Source organism: Drosophila subobscura, chromosome O, assembly GCF_008121235.1.
Source record: "Drosophila subobscura isolate 14011-0131.10 chromosome O, UCBerk_Dsub_1.0, whole genome shotgun sequence".
In the NCBI taxonomy this organism is placed as follows: Eukaryota; Metazoa; Arthropoda; class Insecta; order Diptera; family Drosophilidae; genus Drosophila; species Drosophila subobscura.
This window is the reverse complement of record NC_048533.1, coordinates 22,455,601-22,473,525: the sequence shown is the minus strand read 5'-3', so window position 1 is coordinate 22,473,525 and position 17,925 is coordinate 22,455,601. Positions and strand designations below refer to the sequence as shown.

At 47.4% G+C, this 17,925-nt stretch overlaps 1 protein-coding gene across 4 annotated transcripts in view; it reads left to right on the top strand.

Annotated features, from left to right (window-relative positions):
- Positions 1-17,925, top strand: part of LOC117897560 (neural cell adhesion molecule 1) — a 64,574-nt gene that overhangs the window by 21,469 nt on the left and 25,180 nt on the right. For all 4 annotated transcript variants that reach the window (XM_034806494.1, XM_034806493.1, XM_034806495.1 and 1 more), the window contains exon 3: positions 17,683-17,815. In XM_034806494.1, coding sequence (XP_034662385.1) covers positions 17,683-17,815 — 133 coding nt within the window. The remainder of the gene's footprint in view (positions 1-17,682; positions 17,816-17,925) is intronic.

Sequence of the window (17,925 nt, the reverse complement as noted above, 5' to 3'; positions counted from 1 at the left end):
CCAAACAACTTTATAATTTGCGAGGTCGAGTCGAGGATGTGTTTTGGGGTCTGCTCTTGGCCATCCAAGAGTGATGGGATGTGCACGGGTGCTCCGTGTGCCTCGGGTTCTTTCTGGGTGTGCTCTGGAGCTCTGCTGCTCTGGTGCCTTGTGCTTTTTACGAGCCTCTCAACTGGTTGTTGTGAGTAGTTTACGTGTGTGTGTGTCGTCCGCCCCCTCCCCCGCCCAACATGTCCATGTAGCCGGGTAACCTTGAGGGCAAATCTCATTTCCCCAGTGCCTGCCCGTGTCCCCCATCTGTACAGTATATAACTTTGGCTCAGACGACAACGACGAGGACGACTCTTACCCAGTCGACACAAAAACAAATCATAATTCGGCATCGACATCAGCATATTTTCCTTAGGGTTGTTGTCTGGGTGTCTGCCTTTTGTTGATGCTCTGCTCCCTGGGATGTGACTGGCTCTGGCTTTGGGTCTGGAGGGGGCCTGAAATTTATGACAGGATTTGCCCAAATCGAGACACATTTTCCAGTATTTTCTATTTCGCTGGCGCTTGTCGTTTGGGTCGTCCGTCGATGCATGGGATTTTGTAGTAAATTGAATTTCAATGCCTGGATTTAGACATTTTCGGCTTGGCGTCATGCCCATTTGGCTTTTGTCTGAGCATTTTTGGCATTAAATTTAATTACGCCCTACGCCTGCTGCTTTATTAGCGTCGGCGACATCCTCGGATGGCCCTGAAGGGCGCTTTTCCAGAGCCGCTTTTTGCGGCTCTCTGAAGTGCTATTGAACTGCGATCTGCGATTTCATGGATACCCGTGCGCATCCATCGCCCTGGAACAGCATGTATCCAAGGCTTTTCTTGCTGGCTGCCTTGCCAAATACACACTGTGAGTGCGATGTGCGATGTGCGATGACGCTTTAAGTGGAATTCAAATGTGCTGTGTATCGTTGGCACATAAACAACTCACACCAATGCAGATACATACTCTGCTGTGTACGTGTGTGTATGTGTAGGGGAGTCGTTCCATGTTCCATGTTCCAAGTCCCAAGTGCCACTCCTGCTGCTTCTGCTTCTGCTTCTGTGCCAGGAGGGACCTGGCAACGGCTTCCGTTTGTCGCATGAATATTTTCATCATAATCGTCGCTATTTTTATGTTCTGCTGACGCTACAGCCACAACTACAGAAAAAAGAAACCCAAGAGACCGGGAAACGTTTGGCATTAGTAGGGGATTTGCATGTATGGGGTGGGCCATGGGTTGCCCGGGAGTCTCGGGGTGTGCCGTGCCCTATGCAAATCTCTTGCTGTGCTGCTGCTGCCGCTGCTGTTGCTTTGGCCTTGGCTTTGCTTTTTGATGGGCAATCAGCACGCTCGATAGCAGTCACACAACAATATCCAGTGAGCTTCGACAATAAGATACCCGGCACTCGTGCATTGAAGGCCATTTCGGATATGAAACGAGTATGCATGAGCTTCCGAAATTAGCTGTCTATATTGAAACTAAAGTTTCCTACTCTAGATATTTATTGCTTATCGAAATGGTTGATACTTTTTCTTTCACTTATACTGAAAGTACTCCTGCTGCACTCTCTTACTGCTGCCTGGCCATACCCTTGCTCCTTCTTGGAGTACAGGGCATAAATATTCATATGGCCAAAGAATCAACCCTAGTGTTAACCCAAGGGGCAGCAGTAGCAGCAGCATGGGGCGTGGGGCGTGGCGGCTCAGATCAGAGGCACACCATCAATTGCAATGAAAATATTTACAACTGCCTCGAGAGCTCAACGCAGAGTCAGTCCGCACTTGGGCCTCCTCATCAGCGCATCATTTGTGTTGTAAATTGATTTTCTGTTAATTTTTATGAACTTCAAAGGAAAAGGCAGAAGGGGTGCACACAGCAGCGACACATGCTGCATGCTGCATGCTGCCACTGCGAGAGGGCGCTGAAAAATGTCTCAAGCATATTTCCATATATATTTTATTTATAAACACGCGCGCGCGTTCGTAGTGTCAAAACAGCGTCATAAGCGGCGCTGCATGGCGGTCAGAATGGATGGGGGGACACGCCAGGCAGCATGTGGCAGGGACACTGATGGGTTGGCCAGAGGGGAGCGCAGCAGAAGCGCCACAAGTCAAGTGCAGGAGCAGCAGCAGCAGCAGCAGCATCGGCGCTGGAAAATGAAAATTTCGTTGCGAGAGTATCTGTTGGAGCTGTGACGCGACGCAACGCAGCCAAGATGCAAAGTTCAATTTCACATGCTGAAAATGGCAGCTACAGAGGATGGAGGGGCTGGGGATGGGCATGGGACATGCTGCAACGTGGTGGGGCACAAAAATACAACAGAGGAAGCACATGTCACAGTGCAGTACGTGCACGGGTGGAAATGGTGCGGGATGGGGAGCGGGAGCAAGCCGGCGCTGTGCCGTGACAGACGGCAGCGACACGAGAGTGAAAAATAAATGGGATCGAGGAGAGTGCCGGAAAGTAAGAGCCAACCAAGGCAGCAGGCGGCAGGCAGATGGGAGGCAAAAGAATGTCCACCCAAGGTAAAACATGAAAGGTATCCAGGATCCTAACTGAAGGGAAAATATTGGGAAAAAACGAGCACTAAATTCGAAGAAAAACACACACCCCACACCACACACTCGTAGCACAATCCTTGGAGAGCAGAAATGAAATTGTTGTAATCATAAAATGCAACCACCACGGGGAGCGGATCGATGGGAGGCATTTTGAAACAACTTTCAGTTAAAGTTCCATTCAGACAACTTCATTGTTCCGTTTCCATTGTTACAAGGAGGAAAGGGAGGGTGGCAGGGGGGAGACATGTTGTAAGCGAAGACAATGACAATTCCCTGGACAGGGGCACTTTACTCGCTCTCTCCCTCTCCACTCCACTCCACTCCACTTCATGTTTTTCGCACACATTTCGAATTTTCTGTGCTCTTAATTTTCTTTTGCACTTTCCTGCCACATCACCATCACCCCTGCGCCCGCACATCGCACCCACCATTGTACAGAGTGTTCCTCATAAATATTATTGCATTTTCGCATCTTCTGCTTTGTTGTTTATGAACTGCAACTCGCACTGCCACTTGGCCATGTGCTGGCAGCCACCCAATGCTCCTATCGCTCCATCTCCCTCTCTCCCCCCTTTCCACTTGGTGGGAAAAGCTTTCAGCACGAGTTCATTCTACACAACTCGAACAACTTGAACTGGCCGCAACAAAAGCGCTGGAATGGCCACATCCTGTTTAGCGCGAAATTTCAATTATGAACAAACATGACCACGCCTCCACTCCCCCACAGAAAACATCTTTCCACCAAAAGCAAAAAAATAGAATAGATAAAGTAATATTTGCCAGTTTCCTCTTCTCTTTTTTTTATTAAACAGAAAAAATCACTTTTGCTCCATTTTCATGGGCATTGGGGCGTGCAGCCACGCAGCCGTTTTCATTTCTGGTTTGGGAGGGTAGATCGTATCTACATACAGAAAGGATGTGTGTTTGTTTGTGTATTTTGTGGATGGGAGAGTTATAAGTTACTGCACGCCGCCCGCTGACTACTCAAACGTGACTGGCCAAAGTTTTTCAATAAACTTTAACAAGAAAACATTAAAAAGCCACAACGATGGCGCATTTCCATTTCCAGTGGCCCCACCATTTGCCGGTCAGCGAGGGGAGGGGCGTGGGTTGCTGGCAAAAAGTCAAAGCTTCAACTCCATAAAAGCCGGCAAAATAGTTGTGTGAAAAGGCGGAATAGAAAAGGAACCGAACCCATTCCCATTTCCCCTTGGTTCTTCTGATGGTTCTCGGGCTGCCATTCTGCTCTCTCGGGGGTGGTGCAGCTCGAATATAAATTTCAAATAAAAAGCAAATCTACGGAACTTCTGCATCTCCTGCTCTGGTGTCAGCTGCTGATGCTGATGCTGCCACTCCTGCTAGTGTTTCTGCTGTTTGCTGCCACTCCTGCTTCAGCCACTGTTTCTTCATCATCGTCTTAGGGTCTTGCGCTTATGCCACCCGCGAGGCTGCTGATGGTTGCTGCTGCCGCATTACGCGGCAACGAAATGAAATAAATATCATTTTATGACTTTTTAACTTGTTTCTCTCGCTGGCGCGTTTCCCTCTTAGCCGCCTTTAACAAGCGCAATAAATGCAACACTAAGCGCGTCGATGAGGAGAAGGGAGTGCGGAGTGGGGGAGTGGGCGAAAAGATAGGGCTGGCTGCTGGGCGATAAAAACTGGAGCGGGGGCATCAAAGATCTGACACTTGCAGCTGCTATCCGCTTTTATAGTACCGCAGTTTCCCCTTTGTTGGTATTTTTAGCATTTGCATTTTTCACTTGATTGAGTGCTCGTTTCGCTCTCGCGTTGCTTCGCTCTCTTCTCTCTCTCTCCTCTGTTGCTCCTTCGCTTTGCCTTTTCCTATGAGTAATGCTTCCGCTAATCAGCGCGCTCCATCGTAGCGTACCCCTGCCGCGCGACCAAAAGTCAAAAGGTGCAAATCAGTTAACATTCAACATCGTTTTTGTTGCTATATCCTCAACATCGTTTGGCCTTTTGCACTCTGCACTCTCCCTCCCTGTCCCTGTCCCTGTCCCTATTCCTTTCACTCTTTCCTGCTTTCCGCATCACTTCACTCCGAAATTAACCCTTCGGGGCATGGGTTTTGTTACTCATAAAAAATTCAATTTTATGGCGCTTTTATTTGTCCACTCCTTGGTCTGTGTGTCTGCACTGGCAAGGGGCTCTGAATCAGCAATCCTTGGGGTTGAGACATTGTAGTTTGAAGTTCCATTCATTTTGGGGCCAAGACAACCCAAATTTCTGTGCACCTGAAACTGTAATCAGTTCGTGGCTCCCTTTGTCTCTGTGTAATCGTTAAGCGCCCCCACAGGGATATCAACTTCTACTTAGGGTCTAATCCCCGAGCGATTAATGTTGTATGTATCACGCAATTGGACACCCCACAGAGCCGGACAATGCATTGACTAATACACGCTTGGGCGCACACCTAGCCTCTGGGCGTTTGGGGTGTGAGAATTTGTAATTTTTATCGCCACATGGCACGCGGCTTTACGAGATGCGAGAATGGGAACGAGGGATCACTCTCCTCTGTCTGGTCTTTGTTTGAGAGGAGGAACCAAGCAGTTTGACTGGAACGGGGAGGGGAATGGGGGCGACTTCTGTTTATGTTTGGACAACACGCCTTTATGATTTCCCTTTGATTGCCGCCAACCATCGTTGGCCATCGCCATCCCACAAGCGCCATTAGTCACACATGGTGCGGGGGAGGGGTCAGAGGCAGAGTCACAGCCAGAGCCAGGGTCGTGCTTGGGGTTGGGGTCGGCGAGTGTTTGGCGTTCAAGTGGAAAATTGAATTTATCACTTGAACATGCCAAGCAAACGTTTGCTCGCCCTTTCGGCCTTTTGTTTTTTTGTTTTCTGCTTGATTTTTCTTTCCCCTGGCTAATTCGCAACAAAATTCCCCGAATCGCTGGCCAAATCTATCCGAGACACGTAATCAACTCGTTTGTGAATATTTTACCCCCCCAGCCCCTGTCCCTATTGCGCCGTCTGCTCTTTATTTGTTCTTGCAACATTTTCCACTTGGCAGCACGTTCAACCCCTTTTGTGACTTGGACATTTTTGTGTCTAACAGTTAATTGAAAATTAGTCGAATGGGCGGTGTGTCCGTTAACGGAATAGGGCGTGACGTCCGCCTGCAATTTTGAATAATTTGCATTTTTATTAAATTTTAATTTAAAGAACTGCCGACAGTCAGGCCATCACAGAGTTGTGGGCCGTGCGCGGTGATTAGTCGCTGGATTTGCATAAAATACTGCCATAAAATGTTGTAGATTGAAAATGGCAAAAATACGGCAACGAAAGAAGAGGGGGCCATAAATTGCATTGGTCGGAGTAAATAAATTAGAACGAATTACATTTGCTGCATTTTAAGGCTCGAATTTCGCTGCTCCCCCAGAGCCCAGTGCCCAGTGCCCAGAGCCCAGAGCCCCACCAATCTGAATGTCAGTTGTGGTTCAGCCTTTATTTATCGCTTGCGAGGCATAAATTTGTGTAGTTTGTCAGGCAGTGCGTTCGTTTAATTAAAACAAAAATTATCTAAATTATGACCAGAGACCAGAGATCCAGAGAGGAGTTATTTTATTTCAATTCATTTCATCTGCACAAAACTCTGGCATAAATATGCATCGATTTGTGTATGTATGTGTGTGTCTGTTTGTGTCTGTTTGTGTTTGTGTGTGGGTGGGGTTGGGGGACAGACGACAGATAGCTCCTGACCAAGGGCAAGGCAAGTCATTTTGGCTTGCACATGAAATAAACTCTATTGAAATCGCACTTGTAAATCTAAAAGCACACACACACAGGGACACTCACACACACTCAATCTTGATGTGGCCATAAGTATGCAATGCTGCGCATAAAATACAAGCACAAAACTTGTTTGCCACTGCTGCTGTTGCTGCTGCTGCTGCTGCTCTTCCCTGATGCTGCTCCTGGGACTGGAACGGGGACTGCTACTGGGCATGGGTTAGGGTTAGAGTCTGGTCGTAAATTTACATATTTTGCATATAAATAAAACGGATTTTGTCGCCGGGCGCAAGCCAGCGCTGAAATGTCACAGCATAAAATGGCAAAAGAAGCGCCAAATAAATACAAAATAAAATAGCTACAAAATGGCCAAAAGAGAGCGCAATAGTTGGGCGAGCAGCCAAAGGGCAGAGTCGCGTCTGGCCCTGGGTCTGAGGTGTAACCTCCCCCTGGCTCCTGCTTCTGCTTCTGCTCCTGCTCCTGCTTTTCCAGGGTGTTGCCAAGTAAGCAAATTGAGTGCGCCATGTCTGAGTTATGGCAGTCTACCGAAGCTGATACAAAGTAGCAGCAGGAGGAGCGGCAGCACTGATAGCAAAGATCTCAGACGCAGACTCAGACGCTGGCTTCTTGGGCGTGGCCATAAACTAGCGCATATTTGTGATATATGGCCGATAGCAGTTCAGTTTATGGCCCCAAAAGGATGGCAAAAGAGCAGGGAGGTCGCTCGCTCGGTCGTTCGGTCGCCGTGCCCACTTGAGCCTGGAATCGAACTCTCGTTGCTGATTTGGTTTATGGCTTTGGAAATTGAAAGGCGCAAGTGTCAAATGCACACCAGCCAAAGCCAAATGGCTGCAGGGCGAAACGGAGGGCCCTCCTCTCTAATGCTCTAATGTTTGTTTTGCTTTCACAAAACGCTACCAAGGGGCACGGGGCCGGGGCTGCCTCCAAGAGGGTTCCCGGATAGCACTAAATCATCTAATGCTCACTCTCATTAGCAATCAATGCACAGAAACACAAACACAAACAGCAGCAGCAGCAGCGGCAGCAACGGCATCAGCGATGAGAGCAAAAGGCTGCCAGCACTTCACACTCCATTGGATCCACGCTGCCTTTGAGACACAGGAAAATGGCGCTAAGCACATACACACACATATATTCATGGGGATTGTGATTGGGTGGGGGCAGCGGAGTAAACGTTGCAGGGGCTGGGGGAAAGGAACGATTAACAAGCAAATTAGCATGAAATTATTTCAAAACAGGCGCACACAGTAAATAAATCAATTAGGCAAACAACAAACAATAAAGACAGAGAGAGAGAGTAGGTTCTGGGAACGAATTATTATATACACTTATCGAGGGGATCGCTCACGCTTATGACTTGGTGGGGGATGAGGCTCGGGGATTGATTTTGTGACTAAATGTTCCCAGGTGCTCCTCCTCCGATTCGTAGTCATGGTGCCTGTCTGTAAGAGTATCAAATGAGCAATCATCAGCAACAACATTGCCAAGTGGTGACTCTTGCTGTTGCCTGCAAAGGAGGGAGGTCGTGTCCCGCGGATCGCATATCGCGGGCGGACTGCCGACAGCTGGCTCATTGGTAAACAAAAGCAAACAATTAAAAGCTTTTCCAGCATATGCACAACACATTTTGAGGCCTGGGGAAGCGGGCCAAAAATTGGGACAAAGTGCAAGGAAATTTGTTTTGAGTTCCCATGACTTGCCGCTGGCTTTTGGGGGGGCTTTGCATCTGCAGTGCATTTGGGGGACAAAAGCTGAAACTGCTTCTTGGTGGCGTTGCGCTTGATGGCAAACACAGATGCAGATGCAGTTACAGTTACAGCTGCAGATGCCGAAGCCGAAGCCCCCACCCACTCGTCACATTATTTTAATTATTTGTTTACGCAATGCAAACAACAAACTTGCAGGCGGCACTTGTCTTGTCTTCTGTTTTGTTCTGCTCTGCTCTGCTCCGTTCTGTTCTGTTCTGCTCCATGGATCGTCGTAAAAAATTACGAGCTGGAATTCTGGGAAATTGTTCCGAAAACAACGCCAAGGCAGCGGTTGCGGCGCCTAATTAGCCTTCGCTGTTGCAGAGTCGCAGCATGGCAGAGGCTTTGGCGTCATGCGAATTTGTCAAATTAAGCAGCAGCCGAGGCAGCAGCAGCATCATCCAGAGGCGCTACTTCAGCTCCAATGAGTCAGCTGTTTGGCATGCCAGTGTCAGAATTAACGGGCCCGAAAATGTGCAGGCAATTATCATGCCCAGCTGGCAATCCTTGAAATCGGAATGGGGATTGGAGCTTGGACTGCGCCAAAAAACGCGCTGTGGAGGAGAAGCAGGCTTTTTGGCAGGCAGCTGCCAGACATGGAGGCTGAGTGGCGCCAGCAGCAGCAGCAGCAGGAGCAGGTCTATCAGGGAGCTGCAGACGAATGAAATTAAAAGTCAGAGCCAAACATCCAAGGGACAGAGCACGCACTGGGCCAATGCCACCCCGGTGGGCCCTCGGGGGCAGCGCTACTGAAGCGACACTGATTAAAAAATTGTTTGACAAGAAATCAACGCGACATTTGTCCAACGAGAGAGGGAAAGAGAGAGATTGGAGAGAGTGGAGAGTGGAAAGTGAAGGCTGCAGATTGTCGACTGTCTACTGTCGCCTGTTGACTGTCCCTCGCAAATATTCAACAACAAAAAAAGGGAGAAAAAATACAAAAAAAAATGAAACTGAAGTCTCGCTGAAGTGTCGCTGTTAATTCGGCGTAAATTTAATTGTCAGCTATAATTAAATTGATTTTCAGGCCGGTAGCAACTTTGGCTTCCGCTTCGCCATCGGCAGAAGGAAAAGCAGAAGGAAAATCAGCAGCAGCAGCAGAAGGAGGAACAACTGGACTGCTGACTGGAGGCATTACTCGAATGACTGCCACACGGCGCACGGTGATTTTATTTCCAGCCTGAAGTGGCGCCAAATCAGCTTCAATTTTCATTTCATTTTCTTTATTTTTCCTTTTCTTGTTGTTGGCTTTTTTCCATTCGTTCATTTCGGTGTGAAATGTGATTTATTATTTTATGTATTAAAAAAATGCAAATATTCGGCATTACTCGGCTTCCTTTAACAAATATTTACGCATTGCTGTTTCTGAATAATCCGAAAATATATATTTATATGTCCCTGGGCACGCCGCGTTCCGTGGGTATCCCCAGAAGTCTATACATAAGAAACGAAATTAAATTGCATTAAAAACACATAAAAACACATAAAAATATAAATACGAAAATATGTTTGGGGTCCCAGCGTGTGTCAGGGGGAATTTCTCGCGGGCAACAACAAAAGCAATCAAAGTACATATAGATTTGGTGTGTAAATATGTGTATAAGACTTGATTCTATATTTGTTGATGCGCGTACCTAACCCAGGGGCGTACCCAAGAGGGGGTCGTTAGATTACACCCCTAAGATATACTGAAACTGGACCACATTGAGCCCTAAGTAGTTTCTTTAACAGCACTTTGGTTTATTAATCCCCTTTTGGGCTACGCCCCTGACCTTACTGCTGCTGCAGGGCTGCTGGGGCTCGGGCTGGGGCCATGCTGCTAGTTTCTAAAAACTACGAACAAAAACTGGCACAAATTCAAAAATGATTTTTACGCAATTTTACGACAACTTGAAAATGAACAAACTATAAATAAATGGCCCCTTAGTTCGGGCGGACGGTGTGTCCAAGCTATTTGTAGCTGTGTATCTGTAAGATACTTTCTGGTGCTGCCACTGACATGAGTCACAAGAGCCACGGCGAGGCCCACGTTTACCTACGAAAATTTCTGCTCTGCATTTTAATTGAAAATAATAAACACGCGTGTAAATAATGTGCCATGCACCATGTCAGACCCACAATGCAGCCCAGCCCGAACACAGACCCCCCCGAACAGAGATGCTGATGCCGATGCTGCCCCCAGTGGCAGCAGTGTCCTAGTTTCGAGGACGCTGTTCCTGCCACTGTCCTGTCTCCTCTCCTGCTGGCCATCCAGCTGGAGCTGCGGCAGCTACAGCAACGGGTCATGTTGCCCAGCATGTGTTGCATGTTGCAGTGGCAGCAACACCAGCAACAGCAGCAGCCAGCAACGACTGTGCTGCGCTGGCAAAATTATTCTGCAGCAACCCGTTGCCATATTTTACTTTTTAAATGCCGTGTGGCCGCTTTGTTGGCATTGCTGCTGCCATTTTAATTTATTTGCTCATTTTCACCAATTTCCCAGCTTCCCCAGTTTCCAGTTTCCATTTCCATTCACTCCTCTCTGTCACTTCCTTTCACTCTTTCTGCTCTCAAGGGCTGTTAAGTGTTTGCTGCAGTTGATTTTCCATCTGTTGTGTGGCACTTAAAGGAACAACAATCTATTCCACATGCATCTCTCTCTACGATCCATTTGTTATGCTGCCGAAAGTGTATTTGGGCTTCGTGCTGGACCCACTTGCTGTGCCTGTTATTTTTGCATTTGGTTCCAAATTAAAAGCGCATAAATTTGTATAATTCATGGACAAGGGACACATGTCGCAGCTGGTGCTGCCGCATTGCCGGGGGCCAGGGGCGGTGTCACACATTCTTCGCACCCCAAAACACTCGTTGGTGTTTCCAGTAATTGAAATCAAGTAATTTACGCACCATTAGAGGTGCCGACCTGTCGAACCGAACCGAACAGAACCCTTTGCAGGCTGCCCTGCTCCGAACTGCAATTAACATAATATAAAATTGCAATTTGCGAGGATCTGCCCACACATAGTTGTTGTTGCTTACTGTTTGTGTATTTTGCTGTAATTGCGGTTGCTTGTCATTTTAATATGCTTCAAGTGGCATTCAATCAATGGCAATTAAAAAACTGTTTAAGCCCATAAATATTTAAAGATAAATATGCAAAATATTGCACTTGTCCCGCTGCCCTATAAATCAAGTAAAAGAGCCAACAACAAACATTAACCAAAGCCACAACTAATTTGTGCATTAATAATGTAGGCCAATGCATTTCAGCAAATGATTCATAATGGGATTGCTGTTTTAGAGAGCTCTTTGAACCACAGTGGACCACAGTCAGCAGCCATTTTTATTTCGTTTCGAATTTAATGTGCTTAAATGTTGGGGTGTTGCCCTCCCCGACACTCCCGACTCCAGCCTCAGAGGATTGCGGCCCCTCCAAGCAACAGTTGCAAGAAAAAAAGGAATCACACAGCGAACATCGGGAGGGGCGCGAGAAGAGCGAAAAACGAAGAAAGACGGGGCAAAAAACAGCCACGTAATGGCCGACAAGAAGGACAACAAGGAGCGCTGACTGGAATATTTTTCGTATTTTATTATTAAATCACGTAGCCAGTGCAATACGGCGTCCAAAATGACAGCGAACGCATTTTAATTGAAAGCCCAGCCCAGAACAGCCCAGGCACCAGAGAGAAGGTCGAGCAGAATAAAAACGAGAAGGGACGTGTGAGACGCTTCTTACGCGTCACAACTTTTATACCCGGCACTCAGTACTACATCTGCACTTTAGCGGTTATTTGTCCAATTTTACATTTTTTCTTCATCTGTCATCTACATCAACAACACTACTCACGCCAACACGCTCCTTTAGCTCGCCACCCTCCCCTATAGACACACACTGCAGAGTCGCGGCAGAGTCAGCGGCAGAGGAAGCGGCAGAGGCAGCGGCAGAGGCAGAGGCAGTGACGTGTCAGGGGCCAGGCCATAAACAGCGCGAAGCAGATTGTGAATGCTGCGGGACGGGGTGGGTTTGGCTACTGCAAATTAATTTCTTCATTGTGGCTATAATAATGATCCAATCGTATCCCAATTTGGTGATCTGATTGATATGGTCATTCCCTACGGAATGGCGTTTTTAGTTTTCTGCTATCTTCAAAATTGTAGATTTGGGAGGTTTTCGCCTTTTTGCGGAGGCGGAAGGGGCGTGGCTCATTTTGAAATACACTTGTAACAGTGTGAGCATACAGAAGTCTGGATGCAAAGTTTTGTGGCTCTAGCTCTTATAGTCTCTGAGTACTAGGCGCTCATCAGGACGGACAGACGGACAGACGGACAGACGGACAGACAGACAGACAGACAGAGACTCGGCTATTGATGCTGATCAAGAATATATATACTTTATGGGGTCGGAAACGTTTCCTTCTGTGCGTTACATACAACCGGTATGTGCACAAATACAATATACCCTATTTACTCTTCGAGTACCGGGTATAAAAAAGAATGAAAGCTGAAAGGCAACTCTCGGAGTGGAGCCGATGATGCGGCAGAAGCAGGTCCAATGTCCAGGTCCCAGACACAGTCCCAGGCCAGTGATGGAGAGCGGGAGTGGGCGGCGGGGAAACTGCGTTGGGTTTCTGCAAAAGACTTTGGCCAAGAAGTTTTCTAATTGAAAATGGCGTCGCAAAATTTAATTTGAAAACTTTCACTTGCCGGGCTGACCCACAACGACAGCGACAACGACTCGCTGCCAGATTTGTGAAAAATTCACTCACAGAGAGTGGAAAGTGCTCGGACACTTTGTCGCACTGTGCATGGGCCCGGTCGATGCCTGTGTGGCGCCACACACTCACTTGTTATTAATAAGCCTGTGAAAGAATGTTGGGGAACATTTCATGCGCTCTCATTCGTTCCCCTCCTTTATTGGCGGGCCAAATAATATTTCGCCTAATTGAGTCGCGCACATTTGCTTGCTGCGACTGGCTGCCTGCTAGTTGGTGGCGCCTCGCCGCTCTGTGACACTTTAAATTATATTTTTTTGCACATATTTTGTTGGCCTCTTTGGCATCGTGCTTTCTGTGCTGCTCTTTTGGCCCTAACATGGAGTAATGCAAACAAAGAGCGCACAAGAGTCATATTTTGGCAGTCGGGAAGTTGTTAGGTTTATGTGCCCCCCAAAGATGGTGGCAAAAGGAAATACAACACACACACATCAACAGTAAACACAAAGCCAGAGAGTAGATGAAAGTTGGATGGGGAAGAGTAAGAAAGAGCGAGCGGGCAGGAAAGCCAGAAAAAACAAAAGTCAAAGGCTGAACTAAGGAAAACAAAACATTCTGGCATTTCTAATTATAAGTAAATATTCATACTCACATTACCACCATGTACCGTACTGTACATACGTGAGTGTGCAAGTGTGTGTGTGTGAGGAAAGCACTTTGAAAGTTATTTACACGCACACAGACACTCCGAGGGAGGCGGCAGTGGTGGAGGCTGGGCTGAGGCTGAGGCTGAGGCTTTGCCAGCCATGTTAGGCAGCCCGTAATGCATGCTAAAAAGTGTGAGAAAGTACATTAGGGTCACTGACGACTTTGACTACACTACAAAGAGGCGTGGCAAAGGGGCGTGACCCGGCAGAGGCAGAGGAACGATGCCTGTTCAGTTCGGTTCTGTTCTGTCCGCAATGGCAACCACTTTCGCTCTCAACTTGCAACATTTTGTGGCCATGCAGGGTCGAGTGTAAGCGAGTGTGTGTGTGTCTCTCTGTGTGTTTGTGTTTGCCATAATGTACAATTTAAATGTAAACAATTTGCCCCAACGCGGCATCAGTAGTAGTACCAGCAGCAGCAGCAGGGAAGAAAAAAAAGCGAAAGAAAAGTCAGGGAGAGAGTAGAGTCCGGACACAGGCACAGCCTGAACTCGGGCCGAATAAAATATTTAAAAGCCAGCAGTGCCAGCCAGACCCATCGAGCAGCATCAAGTCAGAGGTGGAGTCGAAGCCGTAGCATCTGCTGCTGCTGCTGCCTCTTCAGCTGCCGCTGTGAATAGTGAAACTCAAATATTTATCTTGGCAATTGCCTGTAATTTGGTTAAGTTCCGACTTGCCACCGTTCTAAATAAACTTTTCATTAGCCGGAGCACCTGGGAGTGTTTGTGGGGCTGGGAATGGGTTCTGGGTTCCACTTTTCTGCGGAGCCGGCACTAATTTCGTTTAATTAACCAACTTATGTTTTGCGAAATTGACTTCCATGTGCACATGCGTTTGGCTAATGTTTCAATCAAACTCTAACCAAATAAAAGCCGCAGAAAAGGCCACAAAAAAAACAGAGGACAGAGGGAGAGAAGGAGAGAGGCAGCGAGCGAGCGAGCAATTTTGTTGGCTGCTTCATTCTCATGTTGCAGGCAGCAAAACAACAAAGAAAACAAAACCACAACCACAGAAACATCAAAAACCACAACGCGCAAAAGAGCGTGCGAGTATGTGTGTGTGTGTAATGTGTGTGTGTGTGTGTAATGTGTCAACCTCAATGTCCCACATACACAGCCCACAGTCGATGCGATTGGCGCGAAACTTTCGCTTTAAATATCAATTGAATAGAGAGCAAGTTGGCCAACATATTTAAGCCAGAAAATGCGTAGATACGCATGTAGATTCTCGTTTATTGAAAGATTGCCAACATTTCTGCATGTTTTTCGTGTTAGTTCTATCATCTATTTATTGTCGTTGGTGCTGCTGATGTTTGCAATGACACGGCACGGCACACTTAGTGGACGGACAGGACAGCCTTAGAATTTTTCGTTTATTTAGCGAGCTGCTTTGTTGACTTATTCTATTAGTGTTTTTCCCACTCTCTGACAGTGGGTTGTATTTTGCCTAGAGTACATTGAACTCTTGGACGATAGCCAGAAAATTGCAAAGAATACATAACTTGATTCGATTCTTCTGCTGGTAGCCGGGAAACCTTTAAGGCTGCGCAGCTTTAAGCGGCAGTGGCAGCCGTAGCCACAATAGCCACAAACCGCGTGCAGGGCCCACTGCATAATTAATGAATCGTTGTCTTCAGGCTGTGGCCTCGCTGCTGGGTGGATGCTACATAGAACTGGGGCTCTGTGTGGTGGCTCTGTAGCTGTAGCTGTAGCTGTTGTTTCGCCGTGTTCATGGCCCTAGCCAAATGGGGCACAAAACACTGCTGGTGGGGCGCTCATCAGGGCTCCTGGTTTATGCATGCAAAGTAACACGCTGCGTATGCGCAATGTTCGCAGTAAACTTAAGGCTTTAAGAGGCCTGAATCGAACATGAGAGAGCCCACATGCAGTATGCAGTAGATATGCGCCCGTAGGGGGATTCAAATACCACTTAATTATCTCGAAATGCACTTCCCATTTGCACTCTATTTAAAAATTCATTGGAAAAGTCTCACTCAACATTTCCTGCTCGTCGGCATTGTCTTAATTAGAATTAGAAAACAGCCATAAACACTCAGCGCTCTCAACGCTCGCGATGAAAATTAATTGATCCATGCTGAGGGCCTGTCAGATGCACCGATGCACGATGCCCCGATGCCCCGATGCATGTTACGTGGAAACTCCCTCAGGCAGTAAAAATTCCTATTCCGATTCGGATTTGGATGCGCTTGTCTTGCCCCAACGTTTGTCTTCCCCCGAGCCATCTCTGGGTTAAGTAAATTTCAGGGGGTGGCTAAAAATATCCACAAATAATGCGATGTGTCAAAACAAAACATCAAAAACGCGCAAGGAGGAGCTGCTAGTAGTGGCTCAATGCTCTCTCTCGGGGAAACCTTTATATTTGGGGCCCAGTTGGTTGCGTGGCATACATCAAAGACGTTGTCGCTGGGCTGCCAATAAAAGAATTAAATGTATGCGTAAATCATTAAAAACGAGCACACGATTGCCGCTAACAACTGGGCAAATGCTAGCGACAATTATAAATAGATTGCCGCTCTGGGGAGAGTCTTTGGAGTGTGGCACATCAAACGTGGCCCTAACAGATCTTTATGAGTTACCTAATTGGTCAGGAGAGAGGCATCCATGGACCGGGAAATTGCAGCACAAGGCTTCCCTCCGTTCTATCCCTCTCTCTGTGTTGGAATTGTGTGGCACACTGCCATTTGCCTAGCAGATCCTGTCCCATTCATAAGGATTTACGGCTAGGTGTCGTCTTCTCGCACGGCCACATATTTGCTCTGCTTGCCGCAAGCCAAAGCGTTGACAAATTGCAGCAGCGTCACCAGCAGCAGCAGCGTCGGAAGCATCGCAATGTTTGCCATTTTGCTCAAGTTGTCAACGCGAGTGCACGCCGGAAAGTATGCAACGCAATATAACAAATGGCTTGCGGCTTTGTGGGGCAACGAACACAGCTTAGAGGCAGAAGCAAAGGCAGTGCCAGAGAGTCCACAGAGCGAAAGTTTTGAGCAAAATTTCAATAATTTGCTAATACTTTTTGCAGCTTATGCGGCTGCATACATTCGAGTTTCGCCCGTAATCCTGTCCAGAACTCGCATAGGAGGGGACACTCCATTCCACTCCACACCACTGTTGTGTTTTTTTGTTGTGTGTGGCGCTGCTGTCGAAAACATTTGAACATCAAAGTGCCACGACAACGGCAGGACAACAAAAAGCAAAAAATGCCTTTTAAAATTGTTTGCGAAATGAAAGCGTTGCCGGAACACTGCTGAATGGCATGGGATCGGAGTTTGGTGGGAACCCGCTTAAAATTCAAAGCTGAGTGGATTGAGTGGGTCGCGGGGGGTGCATGGAGATGCGTTCGTCCAAACTTAAATTGCATTAAACAGAGCGGCAAAATATTGCATGGAATATATTTATGAGGACTTTAAGGCTGAGGGCCAGAGCACCCAACAGAGATGATAACTAAATGGGCAGCCCCGAGAAGACAGCCACATTATTGTTTGGCATGGGACTTGCCGCTCGGCAAGGCCGTGGCCGTGCACAGAAGACAGAAATAAAAGAAGCCGTTCAGGCGGAAACAATGTGGAAATTTTACAGGTTGCTCTGTCAAATAAAATAACACAAAACACGGCGCATGGCGCATGGCGAACGGCTCCACGGTACACAAAAAAATTCACCAGAAATCATTTTTCACTAAAAAAAGGAAGAAGAAAATACACAGAAATAACTGAAGGAGGAACCAAAAAAGAAACATCAAATTCAACAACGGCAAACGACGCTGGTGACGACAACCAACCGGCAACCGGAAGCGGGCCACAACGACAAGAACCAACCATTCGGGTTGGAGTGTGGGCGGTGGAGTTTGGGTTGGGTCTGTCTCTGGGTGGGCTTTACTGGGATGGGTCTCTTTGCCATGAATCGCGGGCGGAAGCTTTGTGTTAAAATAACAAACAATCAGCCGAATCAGGCAGGAAGTGCAAATAATAAATAAATATATCGCGCAGAGAGCTATTTCTGCCTCAATATCAACCTGGCTGGCAGTTTCCATTGCTTTTTTACACTCAAGCAAACCGACTCAAGCCACCCAATCAGCTTGCCCTTCTGCTCTTGCCTTGCCTTGCCTTAAATAACACTAAACTTTCATCTTTTGCCATCTTATTCCACGTTTTGCAGTACCCGCCCGATTGGTCTGGGCCGCTCTGGGCAAGACTGTGGAGCTGCCCTGCGACCTGACACCACCCACGCCCCAGGACTCGGTGAAGCTGCTGCTTTGGTTCAAGGACACCACCGGCATACCATTGTACAGGTGAGTTGGAAAACTAGTTGTTCAGCTGCAGGGGGATAAAAGGGGTCAGAGTGGTCCGCTATCATCCACTGCCTGAGCCTGCCAGACAGCCATCCATCAAAAAGCGTAAA